The following is a 21,811-nucleotide window of genomic DNA, read 5'->3' on the forward strand; positions in this document are numbered from 1 at the left end:
TTTACAGTGTAACCGTGAGTCATGATGATAGCTAAATCAATTATTGATTGATATTCCAATAACACTTTCTGTTCAGGTTTAATTGGCAATTGATTAATGTTCCTGTTCCCTCGACCTACACTGCAAAACCACCGGTGTTTATTTAACACCATCCCTGTATCTCTATCGGAAAACTCCACCAGTTAAAGGTCAAGTCCACCTCGTAAAAATGTTGATTTGAATCAATAAAGAAAAATCAGACAAGCATAATGCTGAAAATTTCATCAAAATCGGATGTAAATTAAGAAAGTTATTACATTTTAAAGTTTCGCTTATTTTTCATAAAATAGTCATGTGCACAATTTAGTCACATGCAAACGAGAGAATCGATGATGTCCCTCACTCACTATTTACTTTGTTTGTTATTGTTCGAATTATACATTATTTCAATTTTTGCAGATTTGATAATAAGGACCAGCTTGACTGAACCATAAATGTTAAGCAATTGTAATTCAACATGTTCAGGGAAAAATAAAACTTTGAAATTAAGCGAAAATTTAAAATGTCATAACTTTTTTATTTTACATCCAATTTTTGATGAAATTTTCAGTGTTACGCTTGTTGAATATTTCTTTTTTATTCAAATCAAATTTTTGTTGGGGTGGACTTGTCTTTTAAGAATCAAACAGATATTGGTTTAACACTGATTAATGTTGCTAAATCTGGTGTTAGCGTAAAGCCGAAGTGGTGCTGTTTCAACACCTTACTGGTGTTTTCCTATATAGATAATAGTGTTAAATTAACACCGGTATTTTTGCAGTGTATACCCACCTATAACCATGATAACTATGATTCAAGAGAACGAGTCAGGAAAAACATGCACTCTAAAAACAAATCAGTCAAAAATGACTAGTTAATAGGATCAGCTGGATGCAACTGTTATACTAGTCGTATTTAAATATTTTCTAGTCGTATTTTACTAGTTACTAGATATTTCTGACTAGAATAATATCACAAATGTGACTAGACATATCAGTTGCACTCAGCTGACTACTGGTCTAGTCAATTTGACCGATTTGTTTTTAGAGTGCATGTTTTTCTTAACTCGTTCTCTTGAATCATAGTATAGGTAGGGGAAACGAGTTATACACTGCAAAAATACCGGTGTTAATCTAACACCAACTATCTATATAGTTTTTATGTCACCTTGGGGCTCCGTTTTACACTCACTGCCCTGAATAAACACCATAGTCTCAGTATCTACCGCATGGTGTCTACACACTTGCTTACCAACAGTGTGGTAAAATGTGATGCCGAACATTAATATCAAAACGGAACTTTCATGTTGCTCACTTCAAACATTTCCAATGATATCTATATATATGCATGCAATTCGAAAAGTACATTCACCTTTTGATGAGCAATATCTAGTTATGATATTCATACCAATATTCTTTCAATCAGATCTATTTTATGATTAGTATTCCGTTGGTATTTTCGTATCCTTGGTGGGAACATTGACCTGAAAAAAAAAATGGAATTCACGTCAGCACGTACATAAAAATATTGGTATAGTTTGCATATTATTTTCGGAAATATCCAGTAAATTTATAGGGAAAATGATTTTGTTCAAATTTTAATCGATATCGCATACTTTTGATATTTTTAAGTACTGAAAATCATACTTCAGGAAATAAGTGTATAGAAAATCTCACAATAATTTGCTACTCTAAACTACACTAAACAAAATTCGTCCTGGACGCTACTATATCCATATCATGTGAGAGCCATGAAAAATACGTTTAAATTCCCTCAAAGCGATATCTTATGAATTATTTTCTCTTCGACGCTTCTTGACATTGATTTACTCGTCTATCTGAGAAAAACATGGGAGAATTCTAACGGGCATAAAGAGAAGGAACTCTTTTATAATTAAGAACGGATTGAAGACAGATTAGCTCAAGTTTAATTATTCATTAAACCTCTTTCGAACAGGGCAGTAAATCCTGTAGAAAGTTCGACCGTCAAGACTCTTATCCTTGCTCTTGCTATTCATACATTCCCTCATTCTCATAAAGTATCCTCTCTCCATATTTTGCTGTTTCTGCGATTTCTGTTTCATGTCATTTTCATTTTTTTTTCTTCCGAATTTCATTTTCTTTTCCTTTCTGCCTGTTGTTCTACCAACAATCTTATTTTCAATATTTCATAATATATGAGGAGTTATATTTTGCTTGATTCCATGTTTGATCAAGAATAGAGCAATTTTTCTCAAAGTAATAATTCCTATCTATCGTTTCATTTTTTTGTAAGAGAATATGCGTTATATTGATATGTCATATCATCAGAATTTATAGATTTATACTGATATCATTCAAGTCTAACTTGTAAACAAAAAGAAAAATGTACACCAGAAAATAAGTCTGCAAATAAAAAGATATGTAACAATGTAGAGATCTTCATTTTCTATTTTTCACAAGTGCGTTAAAAGAATTAGTGGCATTGCATTCTTCATGATATAGTTCATGGATTAAATATGCTGTGAATAACTCGGTACGGCTATTAGTCCCTTGGAATGTTCCTGACACCTGAATCGTTTACAATGTGAGAAAAACTGTTTTCTTCCGTAACTTCTTCAGGCAAGTTCAACAGATCAAATAGATTCCTCAGAGTGCTGTTTTATTGCCGTAAAAGATGTTCATCTCGTGTATTATTCATAATCCGTCGCAGTGAGATGTCCGCACTATCAAATATTTATCAGGCCTAGCAAACCCAAGCAAGTACCTCGAACACCTGACATTGAAAACTATAGTTCCTTTTCTTTACATTCCTTTTAAACATAATATGATTCACTAGTTCCTTAGGGGACTTGTAGCGTATTGACCCCAGAAGATAGTAATGAGCGCTTACAATGCCATTATTTGGGATAAAACATAATATGAAAGATAGGGCAAAATGTGTATCTACCCAAACATAATCCCGAGTTTTGAAATCACATGCAAGTATTAACATAACCTTTACAGTTCATTAACTTCTGCCTTGTGCGTGTCACATCAGATGACGACATTGTAACCAAATCACATTACTTGATACATTATTTTTTATTAATATCTCTTTTTCATAATACACCTTCATCAACAAAAACCTTAATCATCAACAAACCCTCATTGATAATGTACATCCTCATCATCAATACATTCTCGTAAAATATATCAACAAGTTCCTTATTCAGCAATATGCCCTCATCATCAATACAGTTTTGTCTTTCAATAAGGTCCCTATTTAGTACCACGCCCTCGTCATCAATACACGCTAGTCTTATTAATGGGACCCTTACTTATCAAAATACCCTCATCAAAAAGGCATACTTTTATCATCAATATAACTCCATCTATCAATAAGAACCAAAATCACCAACACATCTTCATCCACATTCTCCACCTGTTCCATGCTCAGTTTTCATCATACAAAATTAAAACAATCTCATCTATCATACACATCCATAGAGTCGTCACCACCACCATGCCCCTAGCCCTATCACCGCCAACACCACCATTGGTTAGTACTGCACTTGAACGCCTCAGGGTCTAACTTAGATCAGATCCTCGGGACTGCTAAGTGACAGGGCCGTCAGCCGAGATGGAGTAGAGTCAACGAACATGGTCACAGGAGATGATACCTTTAGAGAGAAGAAATCAATAACAGACATTCTCACTCGACAAGCAAACAAGGAGTCGAGAGAAAATTCACTTTTTGAAGGTCAAAACGCACTTGCTTTATGGTGTGTAATCTCTAGCGTATAGCCCCATCTTGTTTTATGGTTTGTCGTTGGATGTTTTAATGATATTCTCTGTAGAACTTTTATTATAAAGTGATCATTTTGAATAATTAGAAATTGTTTGTCGTTTATCTTTACCATGATTTCATTGCTACGTGCTATGTTATAGCAAACGTCTCTCCCTTAAAAAAATAAAGGTGATTATAGTTCACCTCTGGTAATACAGTTGCTCCGTCGACAACGGTTTATCTTTGTATCATCATATATCATCATACACAGTTTCCCTACCATCAGAAGTCTTCAATGACAGATTTCTGCTAGTTAATGTTCAGGTTTTACAATATGTCACTTTGACACTGGCAAATCTTGAGTTCAGAGTAGAAATAAGATGTTGTGGTCTCGATGATTGGAGAAGAAGAATTCAAAATTATTCACTGATATGCCACCAATGATGAAAATAATCCTAGTCGCATGAAGTTGATATCACTTGCAAATAAAATCTAATTCTCATTCTCGATCACAGACAATGAGAAGCATATATAAGAAAAAATTGTAGTTTCTTGGCCGTTGGCAATGCTTTATTTCAAACTTTGGAGTAATATCTCTCTTGTAATTGTGGTTTTCAGCCTTGTCGATTACAACTCAAGTATCGTGATATTTCACAAGTAAAAACAATTATGAAGTGTGAATTGCTCGTCTGCAATTTCAGTCGATGGTTCGTTTGTTGGCGAAAAACTGAAATATCATATACCTGACGCATGTAAATATTTCAAAGTTAATCAATGGTTACGAAGAAATGCTGCTCGAATGCTTCAGAATGGTTATTAATCCGTTTGTCGGCAAAACATAATATTCTCGTTCCTTATTCCACTTTATGTTTCAGGGGCTATTTCTTTCTTCTAATCTAGTTCTTCATATATTTCCTTTTAGCTGTATTCAGAATAAATAGAGACGATTTTTTATAGACTATCAGTTGTTTAGTTTTAATAGGCTAGATTGTAAACAAGTATATAAAGACCGCGATCAAGACTTTTTCTCTGTGTTGTAAAACCTTGTTATTAAATAATGATAGTGTGTTTATTTAAAAGCCTCATATTAAGAAGATTCGTAATTCTTACTTTATTCAACTGCAACATTCTACTATGATAAAGAACATAAAAGACATGCGAAAGAATGAATTTTAAATTTCAATCTAAAAGTAATGATTGTGATAATAATGATAACGCTATTTGAAATAATGTACGTCTCTCTGCCGCCTTGTACATTGGGGCAAAGTTTATTTCCTAAAGAGCAGATGACAAGTGATGATGTATCTAATCTTCATCTGTGTTGCTTTAGGGCCTAGTTTATTCAGTGGCACTCTCAACCCATAACATCATAGGTCACATGATCTACACTTAAAAAGTAAACATCACAAAACAAAATCAGGTACTCGATACAAGTGATATATTTTTCCATTTGATTATCATTCATGGTGAACGACCAAAAGCGAACAAGTAAATCTTATATTTCGACCAGAGTTGGCACGAACATGGTGATTTGGTTGCAGCATTCTAAAGCCTTTCGGCTCTATTTCTGCATTTATGTCGGGCTAAAATGGGTTAACTGCCTTTTCCTTAGGCATTCATTTTCAGTAATTACATGATCATGTTTGGTTAGGGTCATAACGAACGAGAAATGCAAACTACAGGCATTCATTGTTTGTTTTTCTTTTTTTTCCTCAGTGAATTTGGAAGGTGTGAGCGATGTAATAATACAAGGTCACTAGTATTCTAGGGATGATGCAGAGTCATTTGGATTATCTTTCTTCCAAATTGTTCATTTTCTGCAGGCCAACAATTCGAATCTTTCATTACCTTTTTAACGTCATTTAATAGAGCAAACTAACTGTTGTGAAATAGTTCTTCTTTTACATAGTGTTTTTCCTATTCCCAACATGCTTTTTCAGGGATTTGTGCTATATTCTAGTATATTTCTGCTGTTATGTAAAGGAAGTAGAATCTTTACAGATTTTGTCGAAATTGTTATAAAAACTCTTGCCCATCTCGGTTTCACAATCGTACAATTCTTGATGGATGTGATGTTTAACATTTTTGTTTTGAATGTTAAAGAAAAAAAATCAGGGATGCATGCCTTTGATACTTTGAAACCGATAGAGTTAAGGTTAGGGTGAGGATTTTTCCTCCCGAATTGTGGTTTGATGAGCGTTATCTGATCTGGACAAGACCTATTGATTTAAAGCCCTTCCGTTTTATACGTTATCCTTGCCACTCAACAAGTATCATCGTCATGTCCTAAACAACCTCTTTTCCAATTAGTCTCCTCAATTCTCACCCCACTTCTTTCTTTATCTACCCCCCCCCCTCTCTCTCTCTCTCTCTCTCTCTCTCTCTCCTCCCCCTCTCTCCTCCCCCTCTCTCCTCCCCCTCTCTCCCCCTCTCTCCCCCTCTCTCCCCCTCTCTCCCCCTCTCTCTCTCACCCTCTCTCTTTTCTCCCTCCCTCTCTTTCTCACACACACCCACTCACCCATACACACACATAGACACACACTATTTACCCCGCACCCTTTTTCCTCTTCTCCTTCTCTCTTTCTTTCTCCTATCTGTCTGTCTCAAGCCAACTTCCACACATACACATTTCTTTTTCCCCTTATCGTTCTTTTTTCAATTTATATTTTCTCAATTCTTTCTATAAAACTTTCATTATTATAAAATTGTTTATCTCAGTCTTCCCGCGTGTTTTTCTCTTACACATTAGCCAGCAATGTAAGTTTCAAGGAGCACTCCTAAACTCCGGTTGATTTGTAATCATTCACAATGCCAAAGAATTTCACTCAACAATAAAACACTGATTACTGTTTAATGCAGCGCCTCCTCCCAATTCATTTTCGATGATAAACGAAGATTTGAGAGGTTATGCCCTGGACGGAAAGCAGTAAAATCCGGGTTACTTTCATCCTTTGAAGATGAAAAAGTTGTTTGGTCGATAGAACTGTTATGAATTTTCTACCGACCACGTCGGGTGGCTTTGTGGTTTGTCCATCTTGTGTCTTTAGACGAAAAGGTAACTCTTCAAGGAAAATGTGAGATTACGTATTGTTCTCAACACAATTATTCCGTCATGGGATTGAACAATATCTTACCAGCGATCATAGATATCCCTCTCAGTGTTCCATTAAATTTCAACGATTCTCGTATGTCATTACTCTGTGTGATTGATTATAATCACGATCACAATTTTCATGATTCATTCTTCGATTATCATTATTTCTTTTATAATCATTGTGGTTTTCTTAACACTTTTCTTGATAAGACTTGTTTCACATCTACCCAAGATTAATGACCTTTGACCTTTTACCTGTCTCTTATAGATACTATGTTGTGCTGCATCCACTCCAAGCTAGATCTTTTGTGACAATGGGAAGAGCTAAAAGGGTCATAGCTGCCTTATGGTTAGCTTCGTGTGTTTTTTCATGTCCCGCATTATTTAGTAAGGTAAGTTAATACTTTATTTCTGAATAAATAACACAACTACTAGTACTATCTATTACTTAGCTGTTTTGATAAATTTTTGTAACATTATACCAAGTCATATTTCTTACTATAGATAATTTCACTGTTCTAGTTACATGTTACAAGAAAATATTTTTTGAATAGTCAAATATGACTAAAATAACCGTTTGACCAAGCTGACGCTTTCATCCAGTCATTCCGATTTTTTTTAAGAGTGTATATTGTTTTCCAACTTCAAAGTCATTTTTTCCAAGGTGGTAAAAGTCTAACTGCATTTTATAATATTAAATATCATCAGTGTCAGTTGGAAATCACATAGTGTTCAACCAATGTTCTTTATCATAGTATATATTTAATTCAATTTATGAACTAAATTGGCCTTAAATTATTTGAAATAGAATTGAATAGTCTTTACAATATGTTTATGAGTATTCTTCTGTGTTGCTTGGCAAGACAGGCCATAAGATAAAGATTGAAAGTGGGGAGTAAAAATAACAATATAAAAACAGGGAAAATGATAATAGAGTCGGAAGAAAAAATTGACTTTAGAGAAAATAGGTTGGGGTGAAAACAAAGCAGGAACAAGATTGGACGAGGCATGGGTTCAAAAATAATAAAGAATACCACCGCAAGATCATATGGCAAAATCCAAAACCCCTGAAACGAGTATGATAGGAACCTGCTTTTTTCGCAGTATTTAATGAAGACTCCGGCCTCCTTTCCCCTCTCAGCTGAATCCTGAGGGGTCAGGGTCTATACCTACGCTCCAATTTTGCAATATTCCGGTCATAATTATGCATCTAGAGAGCTAAACAGGGCGAATGAACTCTAAAGGCTTTTTTGATGTCTTCATAATCAATAACCAGACCGAGGCAAACGCTTCCATTTTACGTCAGGCCACACTTTGAAGTATATCGAAAGAAAGGGAAACGAAATTTCATCTCCACACTTTTGAACATAAAAATACATTTGTTTTCTACCGCCGCAGTGACAAATTATGCACTGCTAAGTGCTATTTACCCTATAGCAGGTACATGTTTTCTGGTACATCGATATCACTTCCGTAGTTTGCTTTGATCCCTATCGATCTACATGTCACGATCGATTTAATTATTATATGCTTTTTCTTAAGAACGGCCAACTCCTTATAACTTGTTACCCTTTTAGGTACGGCAAGTTACTAGTTCTCTAACTTATTTTACCTTGTTTTATTCGTTGCTTTTCTACCTGTATTCTGGCATGGTTCCGTCAACCCCCAAAACTCGTAGTTTCTTCTCTTTTAGTATACTATACTGAGTACGAGGAGACGATTTAACCATGGAGATAGCGCCATCTTTCACGGAATTGATCTCTCTAAACACCCTTGTCGTCATCTTTTTGTCCATCTGTCCATCCCTCTGCCTCTCTTGCACACTTTGTCTCTCTCCTGATATACTTTTTCATTGCGGTCTTTATTCCACCCAACCCTCATCCGAATGACCTTACTCTCTCCTTGTTCATGTTATTTGTGTTTTTCTTAGATTTCTACCTCACTTATCACGCTAATTATCATGCTATCCTTTTATTTTTCCTCATTTTTTCGCAACAAAATCAACAAACATGCGACTTTTTTTTTTTTTTTTTTGGAGAGACACAATCACCGTCGCACCCCCCCCCCTCTCACACACACACACTCACCCCACACAAACCAATACACACATCCATCCTTCAAAATCCAATATCTAGTCGCTGCACACCACCCTCGCACCCATTCCTCGAGTATGACAATGAATCCGTCTCTGGTAATATGATTACAAATACTGCCTGGTACGTTTCAACCTCCCGGACAAACCAAAAAAAGTACATGTCGCAGAAAAGAGAGCGCTCAATAACGACCCGATGGAAAGGGAATTGCTCATGGGTAATTCAAGAAATAACTTGGACCGTTATATAACACCAATGTGAAAGTATTGAAGACGGCACGTGGTTCTGTAATGTGATTTAATTTGGCTGATTGATGGAACGTTAAACGTGTCGTTTCCTTCGATGTAATTCAATGAAACATCTCGGGTAGTTTCAGAAATCTTCAAAGGTCAATTTAGGTCATGCCATATATGAACTTCATGTACTTTTCTGGAATATTGATATAACAGTCACATAACTTAAAAGAAGAAAGCAAAAACATGTTTCAAATTTTAAATTCCCATTAACAGAAAATTGATACCATAATGTATGAGCAAAACATATGTGCATAAAATATACAGATGTGAGCCGAACAGCGAATTGCATTTTAGAATCAATAGGGTCTACCTAGCTTTCAATGAATTTAAATTAACCCAGATATCGACATCAACAGTTTTATGTTAATGATTGTTATCTTCATTCAATCGGTAGGCAGATCGTAATAAAAAGATAACTGTTTTGTGCAGATTTGACTGTTTCACTGCTTCCTTCAACCGCTTGTATACATTTTAATGTTTCTAGAATTTTTTTGTTAACATAATAAAGTGTGTTTAGGACCACCGAGTCAGACTTAAATGTGTAACTGATAGCATCTTTCTACAGTGTTATAGATATTATATAAGATGGTGATTTATATAGATCCTTGTCAATTAAAATCTGTCAAGTGACCAGTCATCTATTTTAGCTAAAAAGCAAATTTATCAATGGCAGGTACTAATGACTAGTACGATTGGCCGGTCATGGTTTTGAGATGAGGGTGATTTATCAAATAACATTACACACGTCTTATAAAACAAATAATACACAGCATTTTTCTCGGGCATTATTAACCACATTTGTTACCTTTAAACCAGTCAAAAACGACTTTCTTCAAGGCTACCTCTCGTGTGTCTTTTTTTTCTTCTAATGCCCGAGTCTATGATGGGTATTATTTTTATACTAACGCACCATTTCATGACGTTTGGTTTCAGAAATTAACCGTTCACTACTGGGAGGATGAGCTCGAACCTTATTCAAAAACCTGTAGCAATGGTTGGCCCAATGAGACCGTTTCCATAGTCTACTCTGTCTACCTGTTTCTTCTAATGTTCTTCGTTCCTCTATTGATCGTCTCATATGCCTATATGATGATAGCATGTCATCTTAATAGTACCAGAGAACGATCGGGAGAGTCCAACGGTTCACCTTTCAGCAGACCGGGTAAGTGAAGCAATGCATCAGACATTGCTCAACCGACAAACCTTTTCATGTTTTCATGCAAATTATACACTCAGCAGATAATGGTGGACTTCTTTGGAAACTATGATTTTATTTGCATTTGAAATATTATACCATGGTAGTTACCATATCAGGGTTAATTAAAGTTGGGTAATTTACATTCACCGGAATCCATGGCCCAAATTCATAAAATCTTAAGCGGTTTAGAAGTCACCCAACAACAGCAACCCTACAAAGGGGAAATGTACATGCAAAAATGGTAGGAAGGTGTTTTAAAATCAAAGTATCCAATTTACATTGATCTTGGTTTGAACGTTTGAATAGTAAACCTTGTGATAGGGTTCCTGTTCACTCTAAAAAAAATACTGGGTAAAAATGCTCCATGAGGGTGGTTATGTGTCCAACCAACATTGGGCATTTCGTTTGGGCATTTACATTTATCCAGCGTGATGAAAATTTTGCCCATTCTATAGTAATTGCTGCTTATTTTTTAACCTTATTGGACAACATGCTTCCCGCATTGGGTAAAATACTGCCCCAAATAGGTTGGACACATAATTACCCTTGTGCTGGTTAAGATTTTGTCCAATATTTTTTTACAGTTTTATGTCAGTTTAAAAATCAACGTATAGGTTGTTATACATGTCTTGAATTTGTCCTGCAAATAAACATCCATGAATATGTTCATCATAGTATACCGGTCCAAAATTCTTCGGGTTTCGTTTGCATCAGATCTAAATGACTACTCGTCATCAATGTCTTACATCGATATTATCTCACAAACCTTTATGCCTCAGTCACGTCCTCGAAACCGACTCCAGATCGACCATAGGTATTACGTTATCTTCAATGACAGAACCGGTTATTAACCGGTTCGGTTGGAGTCAGGCTCGTTGGTGAAACTGTTCTTAACTTTTTTATCTGACCCATCTCGTGCAGTTCTCCCAAGATATCGGGTATGGTATCGGAATACATCGGGGTGGTCCAGTGGTTCATCATTCGTTCGGAGAGGTGAAGCTGCAAGCCAGTCCAATGGTGTTACCATCGATGACGATACGACGGAAGCAGATGCCTTACGTTCTGAACCTTGTAGGATGAGTAACCTGAACGATTCACCGGCTCCAAGAAGGCATCGTGGCACCAGTGAAGGCGATAAGATACAGGTATCATTCGCTAAAATATGGATAATGGTTTACCCAGCGTTGTACAATGAAATATGACACTGTTGGCGCTTGTTATAGGAATCAAGAAAAAGAAGAACGATCACGCTGGTCTCATGACTCAGAAGAGTTAAGGTTTAATATAATTGCACATCCTTCGGTAAGCTTACTCATTCACATTCAACCAAGACATTGGTCTACAGATAATCACTCTTGGTTTCATGAAGCAAAGCTTGAATTCACGATAACAAGACATTATTATCTATTTGTCCATGTAGTATACTTTCAGCTTCATTTTGTGCATTTTTTCAATTCAAATCAATTCTTTATTTCATTTCTATTCAACAAAGTAAATCAAATACAATTCAACGGGTTGACATTTTAAAGAAAAGCAGTACAAAGTAAGGCTCTTTCAATGTGATCAAGTAAGCTTATCTTTTCCTTTTGATGCACTCGCCCTTCCATTGATTAGCCTATCTATTAATCATGAAAACGTTGTTTTGTTTGTTTTGTACAGAGGGTAATAACAATGTTGGCAATAGTGGTGGCGCTGTTCATCCTGAGTTGGGGTCCCCTGCTGACATACACCTTGATCTATCGGTTCATTGAGGACATCCCCTACAACGTACACGCTCTCCTCAGCCTCTTCCTTCACCTACTAGCAGCCTGTAACAGCTGCATCAACCCCATCATCTACGCGTTCCTCTCCAAGAACTTTCGTCAAAGTTTCAAACAGGTAATTAGGGAATGCTGCTGTTGCTGCGAAAGCTTGCACCGTAGACGGCTGGCCTATCAGCCATCTTTCCGGTGGACCAGTTCGACGCGTGCTTCTTACTCGTATTCGCCTCCTGAAAGTTGCATGCGGAACAGTCCACAAAGGTCGGCAGTGTCGCAGAAAACGGAAGTCTGAAGCGATCTGATCAGACACCTAAATATGGAGAAGACATGCAGTTCCAGCAGTCATTCTTTGACTTATTCTAGTCTCCTGGTTACCATGGTTACTCAAAAGACATGATCTGACAACGGGTACTGGTCATGAGAGTTTGAAGAAGAAAGTCTGTGTCTTTTGAAATGTGGAAAGCGTTTCTATTGTTACGTGAATTGCCTTTTTCAACGTTATATTTTATTGTGACGTCTTTTGCAGAATACTAAATTGTCAAACGAACAAATATATTTTCTCAATTATTCTCAAATATTTTTTGTTTTCTTTTAGTTCAACGAAATCAATACATCTGATTGCGATCGCATATAAAGACCGAATTGTCAGGGGTTTTGTATAAAACCGCTTACACTTCCATGATTTTCTTTCAGACGATTTGGTATAATTTTATTTCAAAATGCCAAAATTTATTTGGAAAAACATTTCTATTTCAGTTCACAATGGGAACTGAACAACGTATAGACTTTTTTGTCTGAAGACAGTAAACGGAAATACGCGTATTACGTCCCACTAGGAGTACTGTATATATAAATTGTTCAGTCAGCTGGTTTTACCAAGATAAGAAATCCTGCGAGAACTAAGTGCCATAAAAAAGTACTTGCTTTCTGTTCAAGTAGTATTTGTCATTGGTCGTATGGTATTTCAGAAAATTTTATATCCTTGTTATAGTTGATCACGTTCGTCCTTAATGGTGTCAATGGAAATACTGTCTTTTATTTCATATTATATGAAACTTTGTCAGCCTTTAATTTCTCTTCCTTCTCTCATTCTCTTTCTTCCCCTCTCCCAATCATTCACTTCTGACACTCTAAAAACTAAAATGTTAAAATCATCACTAGAAAGGCCGAGAAGTGAGAATGATCTTATATTCAAAACGTTAGATTAACACTTCGCGTGTGGTGGAATCAGGAGCGTTGCCACCGAAACGGGGACAAGTGACTGCGCCGTGTATTTTTTTTTTAATAAAGAAAAAGGGTTAAAAGAGGTACACAAAATCTACCGTACCTTAACATTCATTTGAGAAAAGAATTCTGCCACCGTTCAGGTCGTCTTGCCCTCATCGCATTTTTTTTCTTAGGTATGGTCACTCCTCGACCCTTTAAATGATGATTTAGCATTTCAGTTATGAAAGTGAATCATCTCCACCTCTCAAAGTGCTCAATGATACACGTTTTTTCGTGGTTATGGGAATGTTATTTTTGTAGTTTTTTTACCAGGGGTTAACCTAAACTCTAAATTGGTTTGTCTCTTCTCGTAATCATCACTGCGATGGCTTTCGATATCTTTATCCTCCCCTCCCCCTTTTCCGAATCTCCTTTATCTTGCTCCCACACTCACTGTATTAATTTGTATATAGATTTTGTTATCAGAATTACACAATATGCTTATCTCCCTACTTATTGTAAAATGCTTATATATATATATATATATATATATATATACTTCGAACTTTAATTTCATGCCATTGTGTTAAGTGGTGAATTTGTGTGCAATATATTAAACTGCCAAAAGTACATTCTTCTTTCTCTGCATTTTTTCGGATTTCCCTCTCCTTTTCAAGGAAAGTGATTTGTTTTGCTTTGCTTATTCATATTGAGTACTTAAAAAAAATACATTTACCACAGGACCGACGCCAGTTGGTCTCCTCTGGTGAACAAGAACATTATGAATTGTATGACCCTCCGATCCCCTATTACATTAAGCTAGTTCCTCATGGTTCTCGTGTATCACCATCCTTAAAGTTAAGCCATCCTTATACGACGCCAGTCCCTATAATTCACCCCCAACATGTCAAATGGTATGTGACAGAGTGACAATGAGGAATAAAAGAAAGAATGGGGTAAAACTGTCAAGGGACCCACTTGGATTACAAAGAACTTACAAATTAATAGCTCACTTATTCATTCGCTTACTGACTACTTACATACTTAATTAATTAGTTACTTAATTACTTACTTAATTACTTACTTAATTACTTACTTACGTACTTACTTTCAATCAGAGGGACGTGGGTTCAAATCCCAGCCATGGCGTGTTTTCCTTCAGCAAGAAATTTACCCACATTGTGCTGCACTCGACCCAGGTGAGATGAATGGGTACCCGGTAGGATTTATTCCTTGAATGCTGTAGCCTATATGGCGGCTCAGCTACAGCCGGGGTAATAATATGATACCAAGTATTAAGCGCAATATGCAATTATAGTAGCTGCGCTATACAAATGGACCATATTATTATTATTATTATTACTTACTTATTTACTTACTTACTTATAGTGACAACATACTTACTAACTACTTACTTGCTTGCTTGCTAACTAACTAACTTACCTGCTCACTATTTAATTCTTACATTCTTAATTACTTACTTATTCACTTACTTACTTAATTACTTACTTACTTACTTACTTACTTACTTACTTACTTACTTACTTACTTACTGTACATGCGAAGACAGACAGATGCAGGAAATATGGACGTATCAAAGGCAATTATCGAAGCAAAATACTCAGTTTTTGTTCGTCGCCCACGATCAAGTTTTACAATTTCCTAGATGTGACCTTTTTCCTAGACACCCTAGTAATTTTTCACTGGGCTATCAGACCTTATGGTTTAAAACAATGAAATTCATGAACTTGCGAACATACGATAAATTTAACTTAATGACATGAATCGTCACACCTACTCTGCGCGCCGTATGCAAATGGCATAAATCATGAATGGTGCTATGTTATCCTTATCAAACCATAATATACGTTCTCGAAATGTTTCAAAACTGACTCAAACCGTTTACGAAGTATTATCTTGGTAATAACGAATCGATTACGATCTGCTTACGACCTTAGATCGGACTAGAAAGGACGGATAACCTGCTCCGGAGCTTGATCATATTCAAAATCTTTCGTTTTATTCAGTAAGCAGACGAAGTAATAAATACTGGATTTTTTACCCATACACTGGGATGGAATTAATAGATCTTTCTCCTATACTTGAAATCGACGTAACACGTCTCGACAAACAGCTAAGTTATTGGAAATTAAATAAATCTAGCTCTTGATCTACATTATATCCCAACTAAAACCTTGACGTTGATTTACTATGGATTGATAGGCCTACAGACGGACCATTAAATTAACGAATTATATCACTCTAAAAGCACAGAGTAAAATTTTACCCAATATTGGGTAGAAAGGGAACATGCATGTTTGCTGGGTACCCCCCCCCCCCATATTGGGATATTTCAACGTAGCATTGCCTTAATTTTTTTTTTACCCAACCAACATATGCATGTTCCCCTTTGACCCAATATTGGGAAAACTTTTTTCAGAGTGTAATCGAGTTGGAGGTCAGCAGCCCCCGACTACAAATGAGTAGTCATCGGACGATATATTACGATTTTATCATTATTTTATTTTTTGAGTAACTTTAGGAACACAGTGGGAACTAGCTTGATGTAATGGGAACAATAATCCGACCTGCGTCATATTGTATGATTTCCTCTTCTAAGCCCCTTCCCCAGTGAACAATATAAACTGATAAAATTATGTTGTGTTGTGGATACTTGTATTTCATTAACGGTCTCTTAAATATTGTGATATTTTGATGGAAAGTTTAAATATATGATGTCAAATACAAATAATGCAATATTCGCGATGTGTTCCGTTGTAATCTGTGACATTAACTTTCGTTTGAAAATCTCATATACCATAGAGACTAACATAGCTGGGAATTAAGCAATATCAATTACAGCCATCACTGAACGAGTTTTAAAAATATATTTCGTGTTAAAAGAGTATTGGGAAAAGGTCGAAATCAACGGTTTACAAATCTGAGAAAAAGTTTACTACGAAATGAATGTAAATCTATTTTATTAAAAAAAATAATTCTTTATCTTATAATATACTCTAAAATTACCATATGCTTCTAATAAGCCGTATGAGGATCTAGTTAAGCCATTATAGCATAAATTTCCAATCGGTGGGTTTTGTAACATAGTTTTTATATTCTCACCTTTTCATCAGTTGAGGATATCATGCTATAGCTCAGTTTTGGATCTGATTTCATTTTTCATTTACAACCATGACTCTACATCTAAATTTATTTTTATTTCCTTCATTTTCCTTTGTTTGCATATAGCTAATGTATTTTTCATAGCGATCAACTTCCAGTGAAAAATTTGAGTGTAGGTATTCACCCATATGATTGAGGGGATGGAACTACTAACCTTTTCGATTAATAAATACATGTATAAATGTTTGTTTTTGTCACATCGTGAGTTTTTCGATTAATCGGGTGAATCTAAAATTTGTTTGTCTTGGTATGATTTGTAATGTTTATTTTCCCATACCATATGGTGTGTATAATCATGGATTCATGTGTAATCAAAGAAAATTTTAAAAACCAGAAGATCTGCGGTATTTGACTAGACATTTTTCCACTGATCAGAAACGGATACATTAAATGGGCTACAATCATTTGTCGATTTTTTTTAAATGTAGGTTTGCTTTTCACTGCTTTGTTTTATGTTGAGATGTGTTGGGATGAAGGTGAATTGTGTATGTACATGTATGTGAAGGTATAAGTGTGTGTGCGCCCATCTCTCTCTCTCTCTCTCCCTCTCCCCCCCCCCCCTCGCTCTCTCTCTCTCTCTTTCTTTATCTCTCTCCTTTTTTCTATGATCACACTTGCTAACATTTTTTCTTTAATATTTTAACTACGTTCTGCATTATGTTTATCATTATAATTCCCATTGAATGTGAATATTACCATTTTATCGTTCAGTTGTTTTTTATAAATTCAATTACATATAAATATTGTACCAGAGTGTGTTACCATGGAGATCCAGCTTCTCTAATTCTCATAATTATGATTCCCTTGAATACCAATATTTCTAATACAATAAGTTTCGGATTTAATTGGATTTTAACGATTTTGAGTAGTTCCAACATGTGTCAATTAAGACAGTGTATAAAATTACTGTCTCATAAATCATTATAGCCATTAAACTAACAACAATAAGTATGAAACAGTGCATGGCAGAAAATGGAATCTTTAAAGATTACCAGAACTCATAGTACATGCCTCTCTTCAAATATATTCCGAATGAAAATACCAAATATTATTGTATAAAAAAAACATCAGAATTTTTTATAGAATAGAGGTTATAGTGACTTTGGAAAGTATAGAAATTCTTTCTCTGGAAGCTGGTAATCCTACACCTTATTGCATTGTGTTCTTGCAGACTTTACAGAGTTTAAGAAGTAGTCATGATCAATTTTATCACCATTGTGCGTCATTTTATATTATTCCCATAATGCACCAGACGATCACATGTCACACACACAAACGTCGGCGTTCTAAACGTAGGAGACTGGGCATGCGCATTAAAGGGGTTAACCAAAGAGCATTTGAACTAAATGACGAAAAAGGTATGTTTACGACGAGCATGTAAAGTAAACAAGAGATTCTGTTGAATTAAGTTTCACTTCGCGTGATTCTTACCAGTTCTGTTCAACATTTTAGAAGAGTAGTATACTAGGAGTAACAAGAGAAAAGGGGTCTGATTGGGCTTTTAAAAAAACTATGAAAATTGAATGAAAATGGTAAACAAAATTATCTTCTGAACTCGTATTAAGTAATCAATAAATATTTATTTACTGGGGCGCTCACCCTAAAGAGATTTACTTTTGACGGGATTTGAATAAACTTGATTCAACAGAGTTTCTCTTACCGGTTTACTTTGGTGTGCATGGGAAATGGTTTCATATCTAGACACTATCCTGTCTCTCACACTTCTCCTCCTTTTAGACTTGTCCAAGTTGTTTGAAGGTGTTCAAAATGGCCACTTGAGTTGCATTCAGTGGAAAATATCTAATTAAAGGTGGTTGGTTTCTTTGTGATGGTATTTCAATTAGATAGTTGCAATTCGCAACCAAGCCTACCGCCTGCATATTTAACGTCCAGTGTATATAATACGCCCCAATGCCTATGTATATTCCCTGACAAAATAGGCATCCCTCTTAAAAAATCTTGTGAACTTTTGACCAGTTAGACTGATTCGAATTTAGCAGTGTCTGACAGAAATTTGAAGAAAAAAAACATATCGTAACAACACTTGTTTAAAGGAAGTAAAATATAGTTCATATAAAAGCCCCCCTTTCCAGCTGGTGTCAGATTAATATGAAAAAAAATGTTGCCAGATTCATTAAAAATAAATATACGTTTCACCCTGTTTGGAAGATTTCGCGAAAAATTTATTGCTATTATATCTTTTCTCATAATCGCCCCTCCCCAAAGAAACTATAGTTCCTTTATATCATTTTGTGGGCGAACGCATCTACTCTCAATGTTGAGGGGAGTCTTGTGCATGATTAGATTGCATATTGGCACATAAAATATATAGAAGAGTCTGCATGACATTTGGAGTAGAATAGCTAATCTTTCTCTGGGTCTATGCAACTGATTTTGCTAGGTTTATCTGCTGCATTTGTTGTCATTTGAAGAATCCCCTAACACCAACACCCATTACAAGGATTTTTCCTGTGTTGGCGACTATGTGAACGACCAACACATCAAAAGGGATCATGTTTCATCCTCATGATCAAAGGGGGGGGGGGCTTTTACATTCCAAAGACTGCGTTCAACTGTGGGGCAAAGGAGGGGGGTGCCCTGTGCCCATTCCATCCTGCCCTCCACTGGATCCAGACTTGCAAAGGCATAAGTGGTGTATTTATAAGAAGGAGCATGATGCATGCTATGTCATAGGTCCATGGTCATAGCATTGTGATTTGTCGAAATGATGAACATGAGGAAGTTTCGATGTTAACACTGCATGATCTGGTAATGTCAGTTCAGTAACATGTCACTTACTAATTTGACTAATTTTCACATGGTAAGTATCACACAATGATGCCATATACCTGAGTGAAGGGGTAGATTGGGAGGTATTTTCCCCACAAAAAGATTGTATCTTCATCCACTTTAATACAAAAATATCCATGATCATCCATATTCAAATTTTCAATTTTCTGTTCATTTCATTTCGTTTATTTTTGTTCGTCCAAAATGTCGACACCACAAAAATATGGGAAATTTTTTATGTCCTCGCATGGTTGATATTAAGAGTCAATCACCATAAAACGGGAAAAAATATTTCCGTCAAAATTGATTATTCAATAAAATGAAATTTTGTTAACTGGTAACAAGGAACAACCACTGTTATCATAATGACCATCATAACTAAAATATTTGAAGGAAATCTTGAAACATGTTTGTGATAACGATTCGCTTCCTCATGTCATTTGCAAGTCGAATCTTGATATTATTTTTCATTCTTTCTGAAATCGTGTTGGCCGTCATCACTATATAATTGTGTTTTTTCACTGTTATCAGCCTTTTCTCGCGTGTTCATGGACAAAACTTGCAGGACTAAAGATGTGATCACAGAAGAGGTATCAACGTCACGGCCTCGTACGACCAGCTTCCAACTTCATATGTTTGACTGACACTTCTTCCAAAAGGACGCTGATTTTTTTTTTATAGATATATAATATTAACAGAGACGGGTCCTCTTGAAGATTGAGATGACGTCTTTTATATTTTATTACAACGCTTAGACCCTAAAAATGAAAAGGATTCTAGATCTGCTGACAAATGGAGCGGGAACAAGGAGAAAAGACTGAAAAAGGGAGCTGTATGAATCAACATAATGTGTTGAGCTTATGGGTGTTTCTATCACTATCATAAGTAATCTATTTCTATATTACCAATCTTCTTCTTTTTAAGAGAAACTTTCAGCGCCGATAATTTGAATTTATTTCCATCAAAATGAAGTAACAGTACAATAAAAATAAAATAATGCACATGTGATGTCACATGGTGCTACTGGGCTATCAATGGGCCCTCATTCAGGAGTGGTGAAAGAATGAAAGATGTCGCATTGTATTTGGTTTAAAATCATTAATGCACAATGGCGTAAGCTGGGATGCACTGTGTGCACGTGAGGCAGAGTAGTTCCGCCATTGGCAAAACGAAATTCGTAACCTTTCTTCTGCTTTCAACAGCTCATTTCCAAACTTTATTTCCACCTCCCCAAGATGTGCATCCCCCCATACCACTTTAGTTCCACCTCCCCAGGATATGCACTTCCCCATGCTCAAACCAGCCTACGCCCTTGAATGCCTGAATTTACCAACGAGAGGAAAAAAATTTCAATCAGTTTAGAGAGAGATTGTGATATCCTAGTCCCTAGTATGCCCTATTTTGTTGTAAATTTTAAGACTCTTACCTGTTTTGGTAAATGTGTTATATGATAAAAACATGAGCATTTCGTTTGAAAGCGTATTTTTCAAATTCGATACAATAAAACAATACAAGGACATAAAACAGGCAGAGGATAGGACCTATTAGGTGGACATGTTAACACCCCCCTCCCCTTCCCACTCAAAAGGAATTGTTCGAGAAATACTTGACATGAATTTATGACTGTATTTTTTAAAGCTAATCTCATTATGTTATTATACCTATTCCTCTCTTACTACTAAAAACTATAACTGCTGCTATCACTATTACTAGTACTAATATTACTACTACAACTACTATTACTATTTCTTTTTCTCATGCTAATCATACTTGCTTATACCGCTAAACATAAGCTTAATGAGCAGTCTCTAAGCAGTCAGCACACTTGCTGAAGAAAATCACCCCAAGGCTGGGATTTGAACCCATGACCTTCTATTTTAATATCTGAAGACTAATCCACTAGGGCCACAACGCTCCACCACCACCACAACCACCATTACTACATGTACTACTACTAGTACTACTACTACTACTACTATTGCTGCTGCTAATACTACTATCACTACTACTACTACGACTATTGCTGCTGCTACTACTACTACTACTACTGTACTACTACTACTACTACTACTACTTCTACTACTACTACTTCTTCTACTACTATTACTACTACTACTACTACTACTACTACTACTACTACTATTACTACTACTACTACTAATACCACTATTACTACTACTAATACCAACACTACTTCTAATTTACTTTTACTTTACTACTACTATGTATTATGTATAGTATAATCATATGTCTTTACGTTTCTTTACCCCCCCCCCCCCCCTCCCTTCAACACAAATCATGATGCCTACTAATTCTATGAAATCCTATTATGTTTGGAGTAGTGTGAAAATGAGGTCTACTGCCTGACAGAGATATTATGTTGTCTTTCGTCAGATGTAATAAATGAATGTTTTAATAAAATCATT

The 21,811-nt window shown here is 35.8% G+C and overlaps 1 protein-coding gene across 1 annotated transcript; it reads left to right on the top strand.

The window, feature by feature from the left end:
- The first annotated feature begins 7,127 nt into the window (after positions 1-7,127).
- LOC129271706 (gastrin/cholecystokinin type B receptor-like) lies at positions 7,128-21,809 on the top strand. Its single transcript, XM_054908980.2, has 6 exons — positions 7,128-7,251; positions 10,182-10,410; positions 11,368-11,591; positions 12,106-12,324; positions 17,848-17,953; positions 19,917-21,809. The coding sequence occupies exons 1-6, from the start codon at positions 7,174-7,176 to the stop codon at positions 20,027-20,029; spliced, it is 969 nt and encodes a 322-aa protein (XP_054764955.2). The 5' UTR covers positions 7,128-7,173; the 3' UTR covers positions 20,030-21,809.
- Positions 21,810-21,811: the final 2 nt, after the last annotated feature.

The sequence above is a fragment of the Lytechinus pictus genome, chromosome 11 (genome assembly GCF_037042905.1).
Source record: "Lytechinus pictus isolate F3 Inbred chromosome 11, Lp3.0, whole genome shotgun sequence".
NCBI lineage: Eukaryota > Metazoa > Echinodermata > Echinoidea > Temnopleuroida > Toxopneustidae > Lytechinus > Lytechinus pictus.

Coding starts and splice junctions, on each gene's coding strand:
- LOC129271706 (XM_054908980.2), top strand. CDS start 7,174: ATGGGAAGAGCTAAAAGGGTCATAGCTGCCTTATGGTTAGCTTCGTGT. Junction 12,325..17,847: donor TTCGTCAAAGTTTCAAACAG/GTAATTAGGGAA, acceptor ATAATGCACCAG/ACGATCACATGTCACACACA. Junction 17,954..19,916: donor TGAACTAAATGACGAAAAAG/GTATGTTTACGA, acceptor CACTGTTATCAG/CCTTTTCTCGCGTGTTCATG.